Source organism: Chiloscyllium plagiosum, chromosome 5 (genome assembly GCF_004010195.1).
Source record: "Chiloscyllium plagiosum isolate BGI_BamShark_2017 chromosome 5, ASM401019v2, whole genome shotgun sequence".
Lineage (NCBI taxonomy): Eukaryota > Metazoa > Chordata > Chondrichthyes > Orectolobiformes > Hemiscylliidae > Chiloscyllium > Chiloscyllium plagiosum.
The window spans coordinates 111,616,323-111,641,211 of NC_057714.1; the positions used below are offsets into that span (position 1 = coordinate 111,616,323).

A 24,889-nucleotide genomic window follows, 5' to 3' on the forward strand; every position below is an offset into this window, starting at 1 on the left:
ACTGCTTAGTTTGTCTTGTGGGTTGCACCAGCTCCTTTAAAACACTCCTTAAAACTTAGACTTTTGGCATTTTACCCGAACATCTCTGCAGGGAGCTCAGCATCAAAATTTGCTTTATAGTACCCTGACAAAATGTCTTTTTTACATCAAAAATGCTACATAAATACAAACAGTAGTTGTTGTAGTGTTTGGCACCCTCAGTCACGTGCTGAAATATAAGATGGATTATGATTTCAGACCGTGGGAGTGGGACTTGAGTCCATAACTGCTGATTCTGCCACAATAGTCCTTTCCATTGAGCATTCAGAAGGCAGCGACCATTCTGTTCAAGCCTCTTCATCAGAATTTTGATGAAAGGCAAACAGTTAACTCATCTTTCATCTTTCTCGAGCTGCTCAACCTGCAAGTTTTTTCTGTTTTTTTTTATCCCTCAAGAGCATTAAGTTAGAGAGAAAAAAAGGAGTTTACAAAGAAAATGCTTTCTTTTAGCTTCTTTTTAACAATGAAGGCAGTGTAAGGCTAAAAACATGTGCCTTTCTGTGAGTTAAGATCCTGTTAACTCAGACTGTATGGGATGTGAAAAGAGCGCATAATTTCTTTTTGCACAGAGTGTTTGAGTCTTTGAAGATGGACAATACATATTAAGCTCCTTTCTGGAGATGGGTCTTAGGACATACCAAAGCACTGTCCGAGTTAATTTTGTTCAACGTGATCCTTTTTGATGATGGCCTTAAATCTTGTGGAGAAAAAAAACATGAGCGCTTTTCAATTTGAAACTTCAAATAAAAACAGTTTCAACAGCTCTTCATTCAACAGTAAGGGAACATGTCAGACTGGGAATCACAGGGATGGGAGAGGCAGGCTGGTAAGGAATCAGCATTCTGTTTAATTCTCTTATGAAGAAGGGCAAAGAATGGACATATTAAGAGCAGAAGTAAAATATCCTGAGGAAGGTTATCAGAAATTGCAACGAGATCTGGACGAGCAGGGAAGTGGGCCAAGGAACAGCAAATGGAATTTAATATGGATAAGTGTGAGGTCTTGCATTTTGGAAAGTCAAATCAAGGTAGGGGTTTCATGGTGAATGGTAGGGCCTTAAGGAGTGTAGTGTGCACCTTGGAGTTTAGGTGCACAGTTCTCTGAAAGTGGAGTCTCAGGTAGACAGGGCACACTGGCCTTCATTAGTCAGAGCACTGAGTATAGTAGTTATGTTGCAGTTGTACAGGACATTGGTGAGGCCGCACTTTGAGTATTGTGTTCAATTTTGGTCACCTTGCTTTGGAAGGATGTTATAACTGGAAAGAGTTCTGAAGAAATTTTCAAAGTTGTTGCACAAACTCAAGGGACTGAGTTATAGGGAGAGGTTGGACAAGCTTGGAATTTTTTCTTTAGGGCACAGGAGACTGAAGGAGGAGCTTATAGAAGTGTATCGGATCATGAGAGGCATTCAATTTTTTTTCCCAGGTTTGGGGAATCAAGGACTAGAGGACATCAGTTTAAGGCAAGAGGGGAAAGAATGAAAGAGAACCGCAGGGGTAACTTTTTTACGTAGAGGGTGGTACGCATATGGAATGAGTTGCCAGGGGAAGTGGTTGAGGTAGGTACATTAACAACATTTAAAAGGCATTTGGACAAATACATGGATAGGAAAGGATTGCAAGGATATGAGGAGAAAGTGAGGACTGCAGATGCTAGAGATCAGAGCTGAAAATGTGTTGCTGGAAAAGCGCAGCAGGTCAGGCAGCATCCAAGGAGCAGGAGAATCGATGTTTCGGGCATTCTCATCTATCATGAAGAAGGGCTCATGTCCGAAACGTCGATTCTCCTGCTCCTTGGATGCTGCCTGACCTGCTGCGCTTTTCCAACAACACATTTTCAGCTTGCAAGGATATGAGCCAAGTGCAGGGAAATGGGGTTAACGTGGATGGACATGGACATGTTTGGGCCAAAGGGCCTGTCTTCGTGCTGTTTTATTCCTGATGAAGGGCTTTTGCCCGAAACGTCGACTTCGCTGCTCCTTGGATGCTGCCTGACCTGCTGTGCTCTTCCAGCACCACTAATCCAGAATATGACTGTAAATAGTCCACTCAGTCGCCTGTTCCATAATTCACGAAGATCATGGCTAATCTGTTCCGAATTCCATATTCTCATCTATCCTGATAATCTTTGATTCCCATGACTAACAAGGATCTCCATCTGAAAAATAGTCAATGAGCGTAGTTTTGCCACTTTCTCAGGCAGAGTTCCAAAGTCACGGGATCCTCTGAGAGAAATAAGAATCCCTCCACCTCTAACCTAAGCTAGCAACCCCCGAATTTAAAACAGTGTTCTCTAGCTCTGGACTCACCCACAAAAGTTTAGATCAGAGTGGTGTTGGAAAAGCACAGCAGGTCAGGCAGCATCCGAGGTAGCATCTGCAGTCCTCACCTTCACTCACAAAAGTTCACATCCTTTCTAAGTCAAAAGCAAACCAAAGAACTGAGTGCTGGACATCAGAAACGATCCTCCCATTCCAAAGAAGGGTCACTGCACCTGAAACATTAACTCTGTTTCTCACTCTCCAAAGATGTTGCCAGACCTGCTGTGTTTCTCCAGCAATTTCTGTTTTCGTTCCTTTCTAACTCCATCTTGTCAAGACCATTCAGGATCTTATAAACTTCAGTCAAATTACCTCCCACTCTTATAAATTAAAATGAAAATCTGTCCAATCTTTCCTCAATAAACAACTGACTCATGCCAGGTATCAATCTAGTAAACCTCCTCTGAACTGCTCTAACACATTTCCATCCTTTTTTAATTAAGGAGATAAAAACTGAGAACAGATTTCGAGATGATGTCTCACCAATGTCCTGTATAACTGAAGCATAGATCATAGCATTCCTACAGAGGCCATTCAGCCCATCAAATCTGCACTGACCCTTCAAAGAGCAATCCACTCAGACTCACCCCTTTAGCCCCATATACTATGGCTAACCCAACTAGCCAGTACATCACTGGACAATTTAGCATGGCCAATCCACCTAACCTTGGACTATGGGAGGAAACTGGATCAAACCAGACATGTGGAGAACGTACAAACTTCACCCATACTGTCACCCAAGGCTGGGATCGAACCCAGGTCCCTGGCACTATGAGACAATAGTGCTAAGCACTGAGATACAGTGCCACCAAAACATGGCCCTCTTACTTTTATATTCGATTCCTCTCACAATAAAACCGAGCTTTATTCCATCAGCTTTCCTTAATAATTTCCTGGATCCATTCAAAATCTTTTCGGGATCCATGCACTAAAATACCTAGATTCTTCTGCTATCTGGGAATTCTGCAATGGGTCACCATTTAAATAATAAATCTGTTTTTCTCACTCTTCCTGCCAAAGTGAACTTCACATTTTCCCAAATTATGCTCCAGTTGACAGAGGTTTTGCCCATAGAAAAATCTCCCATTTATTTTGTGCCTTGATTGACTAAAGATATTGTGGAGCACCTTATAGCCAATGGAATATGTTTGTAGTGTAATCACCATTCTAATTTAGGTAAACAATGCTGCTAATTTGAATGTAGCAAGCAGCATAATGGCAATGACAAGGTAATGTCTTTTAATGATGTTGGTTAAGGAATAAATATTGGCAACAACGTGAGATGAGAGGGAATTGTTTCCATTTTAAAATAGTGCCATGGGTTTTTATTTTAACCCTCAAAATGGGGCCTCCGTTTTGTGTCATACTGAAAAGATCGGAACACCAACATTTTTGGTACTCCCATCAATGCAGATAAAACGCGGCAAAAACTAAACTGAGCATTAACTCTATCTTATACAGCATCCACAGGCTCGCCTCCCTGTAGGTTTGTGCTATTAGAGTTCTGGTTGTAGCAATCATAAACATTCACATTATGTTTTTGTTAATATATAATGTAATGGTTTTGTTTACACATGGGTTCCTGGCTTATCTCTTTGTTCCATCTTTTTCCTTCCTTCCTTTCATTTTCTCCCTTTTGTTGCAAATTGCTTTCAGATCAGAGGTCAAAAATGGGGATTGACCTAGAGCCACAGTTTTTTTTGTTAATTTGAGCGACATCACAATCTCTAATGTACGTAAACTGATTCAATAGATCCCCGTGACCTGTGCATTCTCACATGCAGAAAAACAAAGCACAGACACAAAGCTAATGTCCCACCAAACAAAAATCTTTTGCTCCTTGACATCTGTTGTTGGGAATTGGTAGTCACAAAGGTAATTATTTTTAATTGCTGTTTTTTTACCCCCGGATTTACTTTCAATACCTGCTAATGTTGTTTGCTCTGTTCAAATGTTGGTAGGCCTTCTGATTTTGAAGAGTTTCAGAGGAGAGTGGCTTGCATTTAATCCATCTGGCAGTATCCACTCAATTCTAATAACCTGGGCTGAGCTAATAAAAGCTTTGAGAATTTTGAGGGCCCTTGATAGATGGATGTGAACAAGTTGTTTTCATTTGCACCAGAAGTAAAACTCAGAAACACAAATGAAAGATAGTTATCCAAGGACAGTGAGAGGATTTAATCACATTTGGAAAAATATGGATGAATTAGCAATAGATAACATGGCTTTGTGCGGGGAAGGTCGTGTCTCTCAAACTTGATTTGAGTTTTTTTTCAGGAAGTGACAAAGTTGTCACTCTGCTTCACAGAGCCAGGGACCTGGGTTTGATTCCACCCTCGGATGACTGTCTGGAGTTTGCACATTCTCCCCATTTCTGCCAGGTTCTCTGGTTTCCTCCCACAGTCAAAAATGTGCAAATTAGGTGGATTGGCCATGCTAAATTGCCCAATAGTGTCCAGGTATATGTAGGTTATATGTATAAGTATGGGAAATGCAGAAATAGGTCTGGGTGGGATGCTCTTTGGAGGGTCGGTGTAGACTCATTGGGTTGCATGGCCTGTTTCCACACTGTAAGGATTCTATGGAATTATGATTGATGAGGGAGCAGTAAATGTTGTTGATTTTGGACTTTGGCAAGGCTAATACAAAAGGTGCAGAAACATAGGCTCTGCAATGAGTTAGAAAGAAGGATACGGAATTGACTTGGTCAAAGAAGACAAAGTAGCAGTAGAAGGGTGGCATTCTGACTGGAGATCTATGATCAGTGGTGTTCCACAATGATCAGTTCTGGCACTCCTGTTGTTTGTAATGTATAAAAATTATTTTGAAGAGAAGGTAAGTGGCCTGCTTCGTAAGTTTGCGAACATCACAAAGGTTGGAGGAGCTCAGATAGTGGGGACAATTACAATTACCAGAGGATCCAGCAGGATATAGATAGATAGCATAGAGGCTCAGGTAGAAAAATGGTAGATATAATTTAATCCAGACAAATACAAGGTGATGGAAAGTCTAATGCAGGAGAGAAGTATACAGTAAATGGCAGAACCCAAGCATCAACATACAGAGGGATCTAAGCATACAGGTCCACAGATCCCGGAAAGTGGCAACGCAAATGGATAAGGTAATCAAGAAGGCATATGGCATGCTCGACTTCATCAGTTGGGGTATGGAGTATAAAAATTATCATTAAAAAAAATAATTTTATGAAAAAAAGTATTTAAAAAGTAATATTTCAGCTTTTTAGACCTTTTTTTATGGGCATATTTTGAATATTGCATTCAATTCTGGTCACCACATTGCCAGAAGGATGTGGAGGTTTTGGAGAGGGTACAGAAAAGGTTTACCAGGATGCTGTCTGGTCTGGATCGTGTTAGCTATGAAGAAAGATTGAGCAAATCTTTGGACTGAACTCTGTGGGAAGCTAGGGAAGAGATTGCTGGACCCCTTGCTGAAATATTTGTATCATTGACAGCCACGAGTGAGGTGCTGAAAGACTGGAGGATGGCTAATGTGGGGCCATTATTTAAGAAAGGCTATAAGAAAAAGCCAGGGAACTATAGACCAAGGAACCTGACTTCAATGGTGGGTATGGTATTGTAGGGAATTCTGAGGGACAGAATTTACATACATTTGGAAAGGAAAGGACTGATTGGAGATAGTCAACATGGCTTTGTATCTGGGAAATCAAGTCTCATTAACTTGATTGAGATTTTTGAAGCGGTGACAAAGAAGATTGATGAAGGCAGAGCAGTTGACGTTGTCAATATGGACTTCAGCAAGGCCTTCGACAAGGTTCTGCATGGTAGACTGATTAATAAAGTTAGATCACATGGGATCTGGGGGAGTTAGCGAATTGGATACAAAATTGGTCTGAAGTTAGGAGGGAGAGGGCGGTTGTCAATGGTTGTTGTTTGGACTGGAGGTCTTTGACCAGTGGTGTGCCAGAAGGACTTGGGCTGGTTCCACTGCTCTTTATCAATTATACAAATGAAATGGATGTGAATATTGGAGGTATGGTTATTAAGTTTGCAGATGACATCAAATTAGTGTTGTAGTAGACAGTGAAGAAGATTATCTCAGATGAAAATGGGATCTTGATCATATGGGCCGGTGGGCTGAGGAGTAGCAGATGAAGTTTAATTTAGCTTAGTGTGAGGTGTTGCATTTTGGTAAGGCAAACCAGGGCAGGACTTAAACAACTAATGGTAGGCCCTGGTAGATGTTGTCAAAGAGACCTTGGGGTGCAGATTCTTGGTTCCTTGAAAGTAGAGTGCAGGCAGACAGGGTAGTGAAGAAAGCATTTGGTATGCTTGCCTTCATTGATCAACACACTGAGTATAGGAGTTGGGATGTCATGTTGCAGCTGTACAGGACATTGGTGAAGCCATTTTTTGAATATTGCATATAAGTCTGGTCACCCCTCTATATGTAGGATGTTGTTAAATTTGAGAGGGTGCAGAATAGATGTTACCAGAACTGGAGGGTTTGAGCAATAGGGAGAGGCTGAATAAGCCAGGGCTGTTTTCCCTGGAGCATCGGAGGCTGAGGAGTGACCTTGCAGAGGTTTATAAAATCATGAGGGGCACGGGGAAGGTGAATAGCCAAGGTCTTTTTCCGAGGGACGGGGAGTCCAAAACTAGAGGGCATAGGTTTAAAGTCAGAGGGTAAAGATTTAAAAGGGACCTAAGGGGTAACTTTATCATTTAAAGGTTGGTGTGTGTATGAAATAAGCTGCCAGAGGAAGTGGTGAAGGTGGGTTTAATTACAAAATTTAAAAGGCATCTGGATGGGTACATGAATTGGAAAGGTTTAGAAGGACGTGGGCCAAATGCTGGCAAATGGGACTAGATCAGGTTTGGATTTCTGATCGGCACAGACAACTGGACCAAAGGATCTGTTTCCGTGCTGTATGACTCTAAATGTGGTTTGTTTTCATTTGAACATCAGAGACTGAGGGGTGACCTGGTAGAAGTTTGCAAAGTTATGAGAGACACGGATAGTCTGAGTCTTTTTCCCAGTAAATGACAATCTCTGGGGTTAAAGTAAAAGGACGAATATTTCAAGGAAATGTGAGAGGTGAGTGTCTTTACACAGAGGTTAGTAAATGCCTGGAATGCAATGCCAGAGGAGATGATAAAAGCAGATACAAAAGCAACATTTAAGTGGTATCTTGACAGATGCTTGAGTAAGCAGGGAATTCAGGGATACGGAATGCATAGAGGCAAAAGGGTTTTAGTTTATAAATATGTCCTATTTGGTGCAGTGTTGGTAGGCGGGAGAGCCTGTTCCTGTGTAGTCCTGTTCTTTGCTCTCTAATAAACAGCTTTCCCTAGAGTAACAGAATGTGAGCTTCACCATCATAAGGGGTAGTTGAGGTGTGTGACATGAATGTATCAAGGGGAAGCACGATGGTGAAAGGAACACATTGATGTGCTGATAAAGTTAGACAAAAAGGGATGGGACATGGCTTAGAAAGTGGTTTGAGCCAATTGCACTGATGGTCCTTTCTTAGTGCTGTAAATTCTACCGTCTAACAGGGGCCATTTGATCTCTATTTGTATATCTTAAGCATTCACAAACATAGTGACTGGAATCACGATTTTGTGTGGAAGACTAAAGGAGATTTCCAGTTCTCCTGTACCTGATTGTTATCTGAATAATTGAGAGTTAATAATATGTTGTGCCCATCCTTCTTGAAAGATGATACATGCACCTCAAAATAAGCCATTGTCTTACATGAATGATTTCAGCTTTTCAAAAATACTTGACTAGTACAGTTCACTGACCTGTAAAAGTGCTTGACCTTTTATATTATCCACAGAGATGGGGTAGGGGTGAACATTTACCGTATTATTTAGCCTCTGTTATTATCTGGTGGTCACCTCAGTGGGATCTACCCCTATTCCCTGGAGATCTACCACAACGAGAACAAATTCAGTCCTACATTTTGGAATTGGATGTTACATTTGGAAGTGGAAACTCATGGAATATACCAAAGGTTGAAGTATATTGATTCCGTCAGATCTTATTCTGAGCCGCTGCAGTTTCTGTGTTAACATTTGTCAATTTGCTTTAGTTATCCCTACATAGCCTCTTGCTGGAGACTGTACAATAATCATATTTTGCCCAACCTGATATGGATATTTATGACTGACAATGGGAAGCTGGAATTTATAGCAAGCTCCACTGTAGATAAGTATTAATCAAAATGAGCATCACTGTAAAGTTTAAGGGTAAGTCCATCCTGCCCATGACTGTAGATAAGCTGAAAGGTCACATACATTTATAGGTCAGTGTGATGTGCTGCACAAGTATTTGAAAGGATAAAGTCATTCAAGAGCTACAGCAGCTTTAAGTTATTTTGACAAATATCCTAAGCTTTAAGGAGAAATGTAGCCTCATTATTTTTAAATTAATATAAGTATACAGTACCTCCTGTGGCGATGAGGCTGGGAGTTCTGAAGCAAGCAGTTCACCTCCTGACTCCCTAAAGCCTCTCCACATCAACACGGCACAAATCAGGAATACTGTCAGCCTAGTGAACTTTCTACCTTTCTTTAGATAAGGTGCCAGAACTGTTCACAATATTCTAGCTATGGTCTGACAAGTGCTCAGGATATCTTTAGCAAAACACTCCCTACTTTTATGCTCTATTACCTTTGAAATGAAGGCCAATATTCCATTTGCCCTCCCTATTACCTGCTGAACTTAGATGCTAGCTCTTTGTGATTCACAGACAAGGATTTCCAAATCCTTTGGCTTTCTGAAGTCTTTCTCCATTTAAATAATATTCTGCTCCTCTGTTTTTTCTGCCAAAGTGTATAACCTCACATTTTCCCACTTTATATTCCATTTGTCAAGTTTTTATTTTGCCCACTCATGTAATCTGACTGTATCCCACTGCAAACTTTTTATGTCATTCTCACCACTTGCCCTCCCACCTAACTGCAAATTGTTAGTCGTGCACTCACTTTTCTCATCCAAGTCAGTAATATATTTTGTAAATAATTGTGGTCCCAGTACCAAGCCTTGGATTACTTGTTCCAGTTCGCCATCCTAAAAATACCTCTCTTATCCTAACTCTCTGACTTTTATCAGCTAGCTAATCCTCTATTCATTCTAATATACTCTCTTCAGCACCATGGATTCTCATTAAGTATCTGGATCAGTGGTGCTGGATCCACTGATCCTCGGATGCTGCCTGAATTGCTGTGCTCTTCCAGCACCACTGATCCAGAATCTGGTTTCCAGCATCTGCAGTCATTGTTTTTATTCTCATTAAGTAGCCTGGTGTGTGGTACTTATTTTGAAAATCCAAATATGTTACATTCCCCTTTATTGATCCTCCTTGTTAGCTCCTCAAAGAGCTGTAATATTTTGTCAGGCATGATTTCCCCTTCCTGAAGACACATGGACTCTGCTTGATCATATAATGTATTCTCAGTGGAAGTCATTGATATGAAACATTATCCCGTCTCACCTTAGATGCTATCAGAACTGCTGAGTGTTTCCAATTTTTTGTTGTTTTATTTCACTTCTCCAGCATCCACAGTTTTTGAAAATAAAAGAGCAATGCTGTATAAATAAAAGAGCAATACAAGATAATACATGGCTTGGAGAGGGTGGCGCTAGGAAATTGTTTCCGTTAGGTGAGGAGACTAGGACCTGTGGACACAGCCTTAGAATTAGAGGGGGTAAATTCAGAACAGAAATGTGGAGACATTTCTTCAGCCAGAGAGTGGTGGGCCTGTGGAATTCATTGCCACAGAGTGCAGTGGAGGCTGGGACGCTAAATGTCTTCAAGGCAGAAATTGATAAATTCTTGATGTCACAAGAATTAAGGGCTACAGGGAGAATGCGGGTAAGTGGAGTTGAAATGCTCATCAGCCATGATTGAATGGCGGAGTGGACTCGATGGGCCAAATGGCCTTACTTCCGCTCCTATGTCTTATGGTCTTATAGTATTGTTCGGTGCATTTCCACAAGAATAAAATGGAGATAGTGAGGACTACAGATGCTGGAGAGTCTGAGTGGTCTCCAGACAACATTTAGATCATCTCAAGAATACCAAACTTGAAGAAGTTTTCCTCCTCCCTCTGTGAAGATGTTAGTGGGTCTTTCTCTCACTGCAACCTCCTAGTCATCTCCTCTGCCCTGAAGCTCTTTGACCACATCCTGAAATGATCCCGCTACTACAGCCACATTTCTTTTCAAGGACCTACTGATGCACCCCACTTATCCCCATGGACTCCAGACAACATTTAGACTGTCTCAATTTGGACCAGTCCTGGTGTAAGGTTCTGACCTGAAACGTTGACTCCCCTTCTCCTCTGATGCTGTTTGACCTGTTGTGCCTTTTCCAGCTCCATTCTTTATCCACACAAGAATAAAATGTCCAGGTTTATGATTGTGCGTATTAATCTTATCATAAACTTCTTCTTAAAACGTAAAGCACTCAGACTGTGATCAAAGCAGAGACTCTGCCTTCTAATTTCAGACTTCAGTCTCTTTTTTCCTAAATGAAACATGGAATAATCAGATTCATATTTACAGTTATAATTCACTTTATTGTTAAATTAGTGGAAAACAGAATAATTATAGTGTAATGCATAACAGATTAAGAAATTATTTTGTTCATGTGGTATAATATTTCATATTCCGGTGATGAATTATTAGTTATTTCCACAACCTGCAAAATATATCATCTAAAATCACTTTCTTTGTGAAGACAGTGGATGCCAAATTGAGCTTAACAGTGCCTGTTATTTGATTGCTGTAAATGTCAAAGACCAAAATTACACCCAATGCTGTGCAGAGGTTTCTTTTACATATCACATTGAATGATGTACTCTGGAGATGAGCAGAGCAGGTTGCTTGTGAGGACAATCACTGTTGTGATTTCCCATGTGTTTTGGGGGGATAAAGATTATACTTTATGTGGGTTAGTGGTCCCTTTAAGAATAAGTGTCTGCCATTTTGCATTAAAAAAAAACTGGGATGCAGCAAATTAGGATGTGATCAGATAGCCTAGTAGATGAACTATTGACAAGGCACAACACTTTTTAATACTAGGGATTAGCAGATTCCTAGTGGTGTTTCACTGCTCAAAGAGTTTAGTTTGACAGTTTGGAATAATCTGGCATGCATCAGAATTCATTTGAAATTCTGGGTGTTGGCTAAAAATAACTCTTCATAATGGAAGACTCTACTAAGTTAAGTTGGTATGGCCAAGCTGAGGAAATACAGAGAGATTTAGATACAAAATACCATGTCAAAAAAATTAGAATCAGGAGACTTCTGATCTAAAGTGGCTACACTTGCTTGAAACGCCAGAGACCTGCGGAGTTTGCAATCTGAAGACGGTAGGGGAGATTGAAGAGAATGATGAAAGACCCAAAACATCTCAGTCTGTAAGTGAATCATTGACACAGTCCCCAAACTGTGGGAATGATTAATCTTTCTGAGGTAAGTATTTAATCTGAGGATGTTAGGGTATAAATCTAATAGGAGTAGAAGAAGAGTGAAATTAGGACATTTGTAATTGTACTCATTGTATTTTAGTACCTTTGTTTAAGCTTTGTGGCTTCATTCTTTTAGTAGATACCTGACTTTTGGCTTCAGTAGAAATACTAAAAGGTTAGTTCTAAAATCTGTGAGGAGAAAGTGAGGTCTGCAGATGCTGGAGATCAGAGCTGAAAATGTGTTGCTGGAAAAGCGCAGCAGGTCAGGCAGCATCCAGGGAACAGGAGAATCGACGTTTCGGGCATAAGCCCTTCTCCATTCCTGAAGAAGGGCTTATGCCCGAAATGTCGATTCTCCTGTTCCCTGGATGCTGCCTGACCTGCTGTGCTTTTCCAGCAACACATTTTCAGTTCTAAAATCTGTACTTGTATTCACTGAGATCAGTAGTCACCAATGTCCCAGAGGACCACAGGGCTGCTCTCTGATTAGATAGAGACTACTGGTGGTGAGTTTAACCTGAGGTCAGCATGCGTCAGGTCGAGAAAGTAAAACTTTTATAGTAACCTCAGCTGGAACAGGAATGGATTCCAAGCTATTGGCATCACAAACCAACCATCCAGCCAACTGAGCTAACACTCTTCCTTCTACTGAGGTCATAACAGCTTGCAACCCTAATTCATCTTGGATTTCAACATGCCAGCCAATACGCACTCTTAAACTCCTATTGTTAAATATGCATGATGGATTAGTAAGGATTCCCCAACAACCAGTACACAAGGAGATCATAACTACTTACAGGTCGATAATGGCTTGACCCTCTCTTGGCCAATACAATGATTTTGCAAGTATTTTGTGCATTCTTTACTTCTTTCAACACGTAAATGTCTACAGAGACGCACTGGCTGGCGATGTAGGGCATTCTACTGAGTTTGTGGATTCTGCACAAACCACTTGCTCCTAAGTATGGCTCCACCAATAGGCATTCCCCTTAGGATATACTGTGACAAGAAGAATGAACAGGGATCACACAGCATAAGGAATGTTGTTAGGGAGAGGAAGGAGGGAGAAGGGAAAGAAATCAAAGAGGTGGAGAGGAGGAATTGAAAGAGTGCCAGCTCACTTTTCCCCAGTTAGTCCCTGAAGATTTCTAATTTGAATGTGATAGCAATAACAGCAAACTACCTTCTTCATTTACCAGCAGTCTCTCAACTGAAGCATTGGAGGCAGAAGGGTGACATTGTAGAGGTTTATAAAATCATGAGAGGCATGGCTACAGTAAACAGACAAGGTATTTTCCCCAGGGTAGGGGAGTCCAAAACTAGACTGTATAGGTTTAGGATGAGAGGGTCAAGATTTAAAAGGGACCTAAGGAGGAATGTTTTCATACGGAGCGTGGTGGTGTATGGGATGAACTGCTAGAGGAAGTGATGGAAGGTATCCAATTACAGCATTTAAAAGGCGTCTGGATGGGTATATGAATAGGGAAGGTTTAGAGGGATATGGGCCAAGTGCTGGCAATTGGGACAAAGTTTCGATTAGGGTATCTGGTTGGCATGGACAAATTGGTCTGAAGGGTCTGTTTCTGTGCTGTATATCTCTATGGCTCTATGACTCTAAGCCTCCCTCAGCTATTGACCATCAAACTTCCTTTCAAGCACAATGCAAAAATAAATCCAATCACAAATGTACGGTCCAAATCAATACGTATCGGGACGATCTGCTTCCCCTCAATGGATGCAGGACATCTCTCCATTTCTTCCACCAAGACCTCCAGGGGAGCATCTCAAAACCTCCTGTTTCCTAAGTCAGATTCACTTCCTGCATGAGTTCCAGCATTGGCTCCAGCTCATATGCAAGCTTCCTGTTGATGTACATGGACAATGAACAGTTGGCATTCTCTGCTCCCAGAAATCATTATAATGAACAAGACAGAACCAAGTTGGCACGTTGCCTCCATTTCTATCAATGGGTACAGGTTAATTCTACATCGCAATTCAGCAGCTATCCAAATTGGCCTTCTGCTTCCTGCTATCAAATCAACAGATTTTGGAATTAAATGTGAATTTTTATATCTGATATTTTTAAAATGTATGGATTATAAATTACTGGCATAGTTTTTAAAATGTGACACATAAATCACAAATAGCAACGTTTTTCCATTTATATCCGGCTATATTGTGGCAAAAGTAAATCTATTACCTGTATGATCTGATAATTTGTCTCTTTTATTTAAAAAAGCCTATTCCGCTTCTGTACCAAATAATATTCCTCTTAATAACTCTTCAATTTTTCTATAAAACCTACTTCCACTGGAATATTCCTCCCAAGTTTAACAAGATTCTCTAAACACCTCTCAATTTCCTGCAGGGAACATTTACCAGATGACAAGCTTCCCCAAGACAGAAGTTAGAGCCTGTCTCCTGATAACTGACTCCTTTGCACATTTAGCATTCATTCTCTCACTTGCTATTTTTTGACATTCCTCTTCCTCCTTTTTGCATCATCATTGTGCTAATCAGTGTCATCAATTCACATCAAAGTCTTTCATAGGATCTCAAGACTGGAATCCTGATCTTTTTCAAACAATCCTACATGGCCTATTCCCAATCTTGTTCTTATATTAGAGGCATAGAAATGTACAGCACGGAAACAGGCCCATTGATCCAACTCGTATTGACAGGCACGTGGCTGGTTTCTCCTTTTCAGGATTTTAATATTCTGCCATTTGACTCACGTCTGCCCCTTACAACACAACTACCACCTTTTGCAGGGATGAGGGGTTGGTTGGGAAGTGTCTGAAGCCAGACTTGGTGATACCTTATATCTGGATTCCTTGTCAGCCTGGTTCATTTGGAAACCTGTGCATTTCTTTTTGTTTTGTGGCTGACAACCCCATCAAGGGGTCCATAACAGGGACTTTCCCTGAACCTCCAAAAACAGATTACAGGTAGTTCTCCTATAACGCGATAGTTGTGTTCCCATTATAGAAAATAACACAATGGGGCCTATGGGAAAAACAGGGTTAGAGACTCCAGTTTAGCGAACCTACCCATTTCTGGTCAGTTACAGAAGTGCCAAGTTTTTATAAGCAAACTTTCCCAATGTATTGTTGTATTCCCAGCTCCTAGTGGAATGGAGTTTATCCAGAACCTGACTCTCTGCCAGGTGAAACTTTGTGAAACTTCTGGAGGCTTTTTGTGGCACAAGTAAAATCTCCTTTTGTTTTGAGGGCTAAAGGGCTGGGGTACTCTGAACAGCTGGAGGTTCTGATGGGTCTCAGGTTTCAGAGAGAATGAGGGGCCGAGACTCTCAGTTCCCTCCCCCACCCCCAACCTCCCTTTCAAACGGAGACTGGGTGAACTTGAATCAGGCAAGACTTGGGTGACTTGGGTGGGGTGGGGAGAGATGAAGGTCGCCAGTGGTCCACCTTTAGTTTCACACCTTTCCCCTTCCGCACACATATGCCTTCTCTTGTAAAGTCACTGTGTCTTGAAGCTTCAGATAGCCAGCAACTGAGCCTCTGCTTAACAAAAGGCCCTGCTTACTCTCCAACACCAATGGACATTGCTGTATTTGCACCTTCATTTGCTCCCTATCTCTCTCTCTTTCCCTGCCTTCCATCTCCTCAGCCCCTACCCCCTTCCTAACTCCATGCATGATCCCAGTAAGTGCTCAAGCAATATTCCAATGTTCGCTTCTCCTACCTTAGTTACAGATAGAAGCAAAAAAAATACACACACAGATGCGCCTGTTGCAATAGATGCGCCAGCAGAATAAGTCACAGTTGGCTGGTAAAAAGGCGATGGAATCGAGTACAAAATAGCATTATAAAAATTGCATTACAGCCAAATCGCATTTACAAAATGTGCGTTATAGGAGAACGATCTGTATATTTAAAAAATGTTTCTGATTGCTCTTAATTTCTAAAGCTGGAAATGTGTTGCTGGAAAAGCGCAGCAGGTACAAAATAGCATTATAAAAATTGCATTACAGCCAAATCGCATTTACAAAATGTGCGTTATAGGAGAACGATCTGTATATTTTAAAAATGTTTCTGATTGCTCTTAATTTCTAAAGGGCCAGGAACAGGGAGAATTTGAGCAAACAATCCCTCATGGTGGGCAGGCTCCCCTCAATGTTCAGGCAACACGGTATTCGAGACTTGGAAACTGAGGTTTATGTTAATATTGAACCATTCTACGCATGGGGCAGCAATTCTGGCTTGCTATTGCTGTGCCTCTGGAGTCACCCCAGTTTAGATGGAAATCATCTGCACTGTGGTCCAACGTGTAGTGGAACCATCTGAAAATTCCTCTGTCACAAACTAACCACTTCAAGAGTAGAGGAAGAGGTGAGCGGGTCCCTGCTACTTCCTGAACCCCAAGTTGAGCAGACCATGAAAATATGACAAAACACGAGGCAATACAAGGAAAAATATACCATTTGCAGAAATTGAATTTATGGTCTGAAAATATTTGAGTTGGATTCTTTATGAATGATTAAAGTGTTCTATGAATCAATTTGTTGTCGCAAAGCAATCTAAATCTGTGTATAAGAAACCTGATTTCAGAGTTTGCAGATGATACAAAACTTGACAATATGGTACATAGTGTGCAATGTAGCAACAGATTTCAGGAGGGGGTAGACTAACTGTTGAAATAGACAGTTGCATGCCTGTGGGGGTTAATTCTTAAGTGCCAAGCACTGCATAAGAAACAGGAAATTATGTATAATCTTAATGGTGCTATTTTGAGGAAGGTGTGGAAACGGAGGGATCTAGGGATGCATAATCAGATCTAAAGGTGTTGATACCTGTGGTTAAAAAGTGTCTGGGATTCTAGACTTTGTCAAAAGGAGCTCTGAATATAAAAATAAGTGAGTCATTCCAATCTTTACCAATTTCTGTCTCAGGCTTCAGTTGGAGAATTGTGTACAATTCTGCCCACCACAATTGAGGTAGGATTTATAAGCCCAGTAGATGAGGACGTTTAGCAGGAAGATACCAGGCAGGAGTGAGGGTTCTATCGAGAGACTGGACAAACTACTATAATTCCCCTTTGAGCAGAAAATATTAAGGGAGAAATAATTGTTAAAATCAGAATTGCAGGAATTTTGATAGAGAAAGAAATATGGAATCTGTAATCTCCGACAATTAAAGCAGCAACTAAAGGTCCTGGAATTAAGGTAAATACATTGAAGGGAAAAACTAGGAGACATATCTTCTCACAGAAGACTATTAAGATCGAGAACACAATACCTAAAAGGGTGGTGAATCAAATGTCATTGCAACCTTTAAAAGGCAAATGGATTTTGACAAAGAATAATTTCACGATTAAGCTGTGCTATGGTCCTAAATTAAACAGCTATTTCAAAGAGCCAGCACAGGTATCACAGGCTGAGTAGCCTCCCTCGATGGCACAAAATTTTAGGATTTTCAATGTTTTCCATTGATCAGCAGTCATTTCGCACCAACCTTTCCAGTTCCAAATATCGCTCTAGCATTGGTCCATATACCTAGAAGAGAAACAACCAAAGACATTAAAAGGAAAAAAAAACTCTGTATGCGTGAAGCTGTACATGTTTCACATTGCTTTTCCTGTAACATAAAAACGAGAGCAGCATTATTTGAAATAAAAACTGGGGAAACTCAGCAGGACTGGCCATATCTATAAAGAGGGAAGCAGAGTTCATGTTTGAAGTCCAGTATGATTCTTTTTTGAAATCTTCCAGCATATGCAGAATTTTGACTTTAGTTTAGTGGCACTATTTGTTTGGTACCAGATATCAAAAGCTTCACACAATGAAGCCGAAGTTCATCTGAGATTGGAATACAATCAGTACTCCACGCAGAGTTTGGGATGCAGAGTGACGACCAGCTGAGGTCACCATGAAGGTCCCTCACCTGAGGCATGGTGACTCTCAGGTTAAACTCAGCACCAGTCATCTCTCTCTGGAGCCAGTGCCATGGTTCTCTGAGACTATGATGGTTTTACTGCTGATATCAAAGCAATCTACAGACTATTACAAAATAGGAATACATTGTTTGTGGACATTCCAGTATATTTAAGCTTTACGTGGGTTTAGACCATAATACACAGGAACAGAGTCAGGCCATTTGGCCCATCGCGTCTGCTCCACCATTCAATTATGGGTGATACCTGTCTTCTCCACATAAGCACTGATCCCCTCACTAATCAAGAACCTATTTAGATAAATGTGAGGTGCTGTAGTTTGGAAAGGCAAATTAGGGCAGGATTTACACATTGGGGAGTGTTGCTGAACAAAGAGACCTTGGAGTGCAGGTTCATTGTTCCTTGAAAGTAGAGTTGCAGGTAGATAGGATAGTGAAGAAGGTGTTTGGTATGCTTTCCTTTATTGATCAGAGCATCAAGTATAGGAGTTGGGAAGTCATGTTGCAACTGTACAGAACATTGGTTAAGCCACTTTTGCAATATTGTGTGCAGTTCTAGTCTCCCTTCTGTCAGAAGGACATTCTGAAACTCGAAAGGGTTCAGAAAAGATTTACAAGGATATTGCCAGGGTTGGACAGTTTGAGCTATAGGGAGAAGTTGATTAAGCAGCAGCAGGAGTGGTGACAGCGAGGACCAGGGGGCTGCCAGGAAGGTAAATTAATCCTTTAATAACTTATCTCGTGAATAGGCAGAGCACACGCTGAGCAGGAGAGGAGACGGGACTGCTGAGGAAGTGAGGTAACGTATTCGGGTGGGTTGCTTTACCCGGATCACTACTTTGGAAATTTCTCCCACTCATCCTCCTCCTCTAACCAAAATAAAAGGTTCTGTGTGCTGGATTGGTAAGGTCTCATTGGGAACTCAGAACTGTGGGAATGGATGTTAGGACAGTTGCATGGTCCTCCTGTAGAATGTGAGAGGTAAGGGGTCACCACTAGTGTCTCCACTCTTCATCTGTAGGAAGTGCACCCAATTCCAGCTCCTTGGAAACTACATTAGGAACTGGAGCTGGATGAACTTCGGATCATTCGGGAGGCTGAGGGGGTAATAGAGAGGAGTTATGGGAGGTAGTCTCACCTCAGGTACAGGAAGAAGGTAGATGGATTACAGTCAGAAGACGGAAAGGGAACAGGCAAACAGTGCAGGGCTCCCTGTGGCTGCTCCCCTCAATAATAAGTATACCGTTTTGGATACTGTTGGGGGAATGATCAACTAGGGGAAAGCCAGAGTGGCCAGCTCTCCGGCACTGAGCCTGGCTCTGTGGCTCAGAAGGGAAAGGGGGAGAATAGAAAAGTGCTAGTGGTAGGAGACTCAATTGATAGAGGAAGGGAAAGGAGATTCTGTGGTTGCAAATGGGTCTCCTGGAAGGTATGTTGCCTCTCAGGTGCCAGGGTCCGGTTTGTCTCTGAACGAGTCTACAAGATTCTGAAGGGGGAGGGTAGGCAGTCAGAAGTTGTGGTGCACATTGGCACCTATGACATAGCCAGGAAAAGGGGCAAGGATCTAAAAAGTGATTTCAGAAAGTTAGGTTACAGGCTAAAAAGCTGGACGAGCAGAGTAGTAATCTCAGGGTTACTACCCGTGCCGTGTGCTAGTGAGGTGAGGAACAGGGAGCGAGTGCAGCTAAACCCGTGGCTACAGGGTTGGTGCAAGAGGAAGGGCTTCAGATACGTAGATCATTGGTGCCCCTTCATGTACAGGTTCCACCTTCCCCAGACGGTACCCCAATGTCCTGGGCGGGAGATTTACTAAAGCACTTCAGGAGGGTTTCAACTCGTTTAGCAAGGGATGGGAACCAGAGCTACAGATCAGAGGAGAGGATAGTTGTTGAAGGGGCAGATATAGAATACAGAGAGTCTGTCTGGAAGGATACACAGTGGATAGGGCAAAGGTATGGCTTAAAGTGCGTCTGTTTCAGCACAAGGAGTGTCAGAAATAAGAGTGAGCATGGATCAGTACCTGGAACTACGATGTTGTGACCATAACAGAGACATGGCTTTTGCCGGGGCAGGAATGGTTGCTGGATGTTCCAGGGGTTAGATCTTGTAAAACGAACAGGGAGGGGGGTAAAAGAGGAGGGGGAGTAGCATTGTTAATTACAGAGTGCATCACAGCTGCAGAAAAGGGGGTTGTTGACAAGGGTATGTCTACTGAATCAGTACGGTGGAAATCAGTAACAGGAAAGGAGCAGTCACTTTATTGGGTGTTTTCTATAGATCCCCAATAGCAGCAGAGAGATGGAAGAACGAATTGAACAGCAGATCTTGGAAAGGTGCAGTTGTAACAGAGTTGTTGTTATGGGTGACTTCAACTTCCCCAATATTGACTGGAACCTCCTCAGTGGAGATAACTTTGTGTCTCTGAGACAGGCAAGGAATGGTAAGGTGAAAGTGCCTTGGATGAAAAGAGCAGAGGAGGTTCTTGTCAAAAGGAAGTAGGAAGCTTACTTAAGGTTGAGGAAGCAAGGATCTGGCACAGCTTTAGAGGATTACAGGATAGCTAGGAAAAATTGAGGTGTAGCCAAAGACTTTTCCCCAGGGCAGAAATGGCTGTCATGAGGGGTCATAATTTTAAGATGATTGGAGGGAGGTATTGGAGAGATGTCAGAGGGTAGGTTCGTTATGCAGAGAGTGGTGGGTGCGTGGAATGCACTGCCAGTGGTGGTACTAGAGGCAGAGAAACTACGGATATTTAAACGACTGTTGACAAACACATGGACGGCTGTAGGTTAGGAGAAAGTGAGGACTGCATATGCTGGAGTTCAGAGTCAAGGGTGTAGTGCAGGAAAAGCACAGCAAGTCAGGTAGAGGAACAGGATGTGTAGGTTAAGTTGATCTTAGATTAAGATAAATGCTCGGCACAACATTGTGGGCCAAAGGGCCTGCACTGCGCTATACTGTTTTATGTTTATGTTTATGTCTAAGCTGGAGCTGTTTTCCCTGGAGTGTCGCAGGCTGAGGGGTGACCTTACAGAAATTTACAAAATCATGAGGGCCATGGATAGGGTAAATGGACAAGATCTTTTCCCTGGGGTGGGGAAGACCAGAATTAGAGGGCATAGGTTTAGGGTGAGAGGGGAAAAATTTAGAAAGCATGTGTGAGGCAACTTTTTCATGTAGATTGTGGTGTGTGTTTGGATAAGCTGCCAGAGGAAGTGGTGGAGGTCGGTATATTTACAACAATTAAAAGGCATCTGGATGGGCACATGAATAAAAAGGATTTAGAGGGATATGGGCCAAGTGCTGGCAAATGGGACTAGATTATTTTAGGATATCTGGTCGGCATGGACAGGTTGGACTGAAGCATCTTGTTTTGGTCCAATGTGTGCAGGAGGGTTCCTGACACAGTATGTTGATAGGCCAACAACAGGCAAAGCCATATTGGATTTGGTAATGAACCCGGCCAGGTGTTAGAGTTGGAGGTAGGTGAGTACTTTGGTAATAGTGACCATAATTCGAGGTAACAGCTTTAAATTGAGGGGTGTCAGACATAGGACAGAGGTCAGAGGTGGTTTCTTTAATCACAGAGTAGTATTAGTAGCCCTACCTGCAACAGTAGTAGACTCGCCAACTTTAAGGCATTTAAATGGTCATTGGATGAAAATGGAATAGTGTAGGATAGATATGCTTCAGGTTAGTTCCACAGGCCTGTGCAACATTGAGGGCCGAAAGGCCTGTACTGCACTGTAATGTTCTATGTTCTATCTGTTTCCATGCTGTACATCTCTATGACTCTATCTCTGTCTTAAGTAACGCTTAATGATTTGACCTCCACAGCTCTCTGCGGCAATGAGTTCCACAGAGTCAACACCCTCTGGCTGAAGAAATTCCTCCTCATCTCAGTTCTAAAGAATCATCCCTTCACTCTGAGGCGGTGCCTTCCACTGAGTACGGACCCAGAGTCCTCAACCGCCCCTCATATGATTTATGGTTTATAGACAGTTAGCATAATTTCATCTATGTACGGATGTATTTGAGTAATTGTGCATGAGGATCACAGAAGGTGCCTGCTTTGGTGAGCATGTTCTATGGGTTGAACTTTATTTTGATTATGGAATAACAATGGCAGAACTGCCTCAATAAGTTCCCTGGAGGACTATGCATCATCACTGCCAACTCACACTTGAAATCCACTAACAGTTTATTATGTGAATTGTCACATGTGCAGGTAGAAGTATAAGCTACAGCTTTAGCAAGGGAAGTCAATTAAAAACTGCTACCAGCTGGATTTTGATTCAGTGACTGAATTCACAGTGATTAAAATATACTAATAAGTTCACTTAAGAAAAGGTGTGACAATAGCTTTTTGCTGTTGACAATTATATCTAGAATTATGTGACAGAGCTACATTGCTTTCCTATTGCTTTCATGCAATGTTACACCAAACATGTGGATCTTTTTTTTTGTTGCTAGCAGCAGTGGGACCACTTTGCATAGGACAGACATAGAATCTAGCATTTGCATGGGATTAAAGACAATACAAAGCAGTTTTCTTAACTTGAGAGATACTGTCCTCTAACCCATGTTAATCAAAGGTACTAAGTCACTGAATGTGATTTTCCCATTCATTGAAATAGGAGGAGACTGTTCAGCACCTCAAGCTTGTTCCATAATTTAAATTGATCCTGGCTGAGCTGAACACTTATCTACATTTGCTCCATACTCTTTAATAACTTTAAACACAAAAAATTCAGCCTTATTCCTGATACTTTCAATTGATCCAGAATTTACAGCCTTCTAGAAAGAAGAATTTCGGATTCTGACTAACATAAGTGTGAAAACGTGCATTCTGACTTAGTTATGCATCTTTTCTGGATTTTTCAGTGAAAGAAATTTTGATGTTAAAACAGTTTTTTTTTCTCAACAGCAGTTTATTGTCAGGTACAGAGGGTGTAAAAGATATCTGTTTTTTAAAAAATCATAGCAAATAGAGGATTCAAATCCATTTATTGCCCCTGGGATTATTCCAGTCAAATCTCCTTTCACAAAAAATTTATAATTGCATAATTATAAGGAGCTAGGGGTTGTGATGGATGGCAGTTATAGGAAGAGAGAAAAAACACAGATATCACCAGAAAAGGTAGGAGAGAGAGGCAAGTAGTGCAGGAGTCTCCTGTGCTATCCCCATCTCAAACAAGTATACTGTTTTGGCAAAGGTAGGGGGTGATGGACTCTCAGGGGAATGCAGCATGAACAGCCAAGTTTCTGGTACCAAAACTGGGTCTAATGTAACGAAGGGTACATCAGAATCCAAGCAATTGACTGTGTTAAGGGACTTTCAAGTCAGAGGCACAGACAGACGTTTCTGCAGCCAACAGCTAGAAATCAGAATGGTGTGTTGCTTCCCTGGTGCCAGAATCAAGGATATCTCGGACAGAGTGCAGAATATCCTCAAAGTGGAGTGGACTCAGAGGAGGCCATTGTACACACTGAAACTAATGACATAGGAAGGGAAAAGGATGAGATTCTGAAGGGAGAATATAGAAAGTTAGGCAGGAATTTAAAAAGGAGATCCTTGAGGGTAGTAATATCTGGATTACTCCTGGTGCTACAAACTAATGAGGGTAGGAATAGGAGGATAGAGGAGATTAATACGTGGCTGAGGAGCTGGTGCAAGGGAGAAGGATTCCCATTGTTGGATCATTGGAATCTCTTCTGGGGTAGAAGTGACTAGAATAGAACACAGAACATAGAAAAGTACAGCACAAAACAGGCCCTTTGGCCCGTGATATTGTGCCGAGGTTTAATCCTAATGTAAAATATAATAACCTAACCTACGCACCCCTCAACTCACTGCTATCCATGTGCATGTCCAGTTATCGCTTAAATGTCCCCAATGACTCTGCCTCCAGCACCACATGCATTCACAACTCTCTGCATAAAGAAGCTACCTCTAACGTCTCCTTTATTTTCAAACTATGACTCCTCGTACCAGTCAATCCTGCCCTGGGGAAAAGTCTCTGGCTATTGACTCTATCTATTACACTCATTATTTTGTACACTTTGATCAGGTCTCCTCACGTCCTCCTTCTCTCCAGAGAGAAAAGTCTGAGCTTATTCAACCTTTCTTCATAACGCAAGCCCTCCAGTCCAGGCAGCATCCTGGTAAACCTTCTTTGCACCCTCTCCAAAGCCTCTATCTTTCCTATAGTAGGGCGACCAGAACTGGACACAATATTCCAAGTGTGGTCTCACCAGGGACTTGTAGAGCTGCAGCAAAACCTTGCGGCTCTTAAACTTGATCTTCCTGTTAATGAAAGCCAAAACACCATATGCTTTCTTAAGAACCCTATCCACTTGGGTGGCAACTTTGAGGGATCTATGTACATGCACACCCAGATCCCACTGTTCCTCCACATTGCCAAAAATCCTGTCTTTAATCCTATATTCAGCATTCGAGTTCAACCTTCCAAAATGCATCCCTTTGCATTTATCCAGGTTGAACTCCATCTGCCATTTCTCAGACCAGCTCTGCATCCTGTCTATGTCGCGCCGCAGCCTGCAGTAGCCCTCTATACTATCAAAAACACCTCCAACCTTTTGGTCATCTGCACTAACCCACCCCTCAACCTCCTCATCCAAGTCATTCGTAAAAACTACAAAGAGCAGAGACCCAAGAACATAGCCCTGCGGGACCCCACTCAACACTGACCTCCAGGAAGAATACATTCCATCTATAACCACTTTCTGCCTTCTGCCAGCCAGCCAATTCTGAATCCAGATTGCCAAATCTCCCTGTATACCTTACTTCCTGACTTTATGAATGAGCCTGCCGCGGGGAAACTTATCAAATGCCTTGCTGACGTCCATACACACCACATCCACTGCTCGACGTCGTCGACCTGCCTTAACACCTCCTCAAAGAACTCAATAACATTTGTGAGGCATGACCTGCCCCTCACAAAGCCATGCTGACTGTCTTTAATCACAATATGCTTTGCCAAATAGTTATAAATCCTATCCCTCATAATTCTTTCCAAAACCTTGCTGACCATAGACGTAAGACTGACTGGTCTGTAATTGCCAGGGATTTCCCTATTACCCTTCTTGAAAAGAGGAACAACATTCGCCTCCTTCCAATCCTCCGGTACGACTCC

The 24,889-nt window shown here is 41.9% G+C and overlaps 1 protein-coding gene across 1 annotated transcript in view; it reads right to left on the reverse strand.

Moving 5' to 3' along the window:
* Window positions 1-15,879: 15,879 nt before the first annotated feature.
* Window positions 15,880-24,889, reverse strand: part of xylb (xylulokinase homolog (H. influenzae)) — a 288,286-nt gene continuing 279,276 nt past the window's right edge. The window contains exon 19 of the mRNA XM_043690787.1: window positions 15,880-17,335. Coding sequence (XP_043546722.1) covers window positions 17,273-17,335 — 63 coding nt within the window. The 3' untranslated portion in view covers window positions 15,880-17,272. The remainder of the gene's footprint in view (window positions 17,336-24,889) is intronic.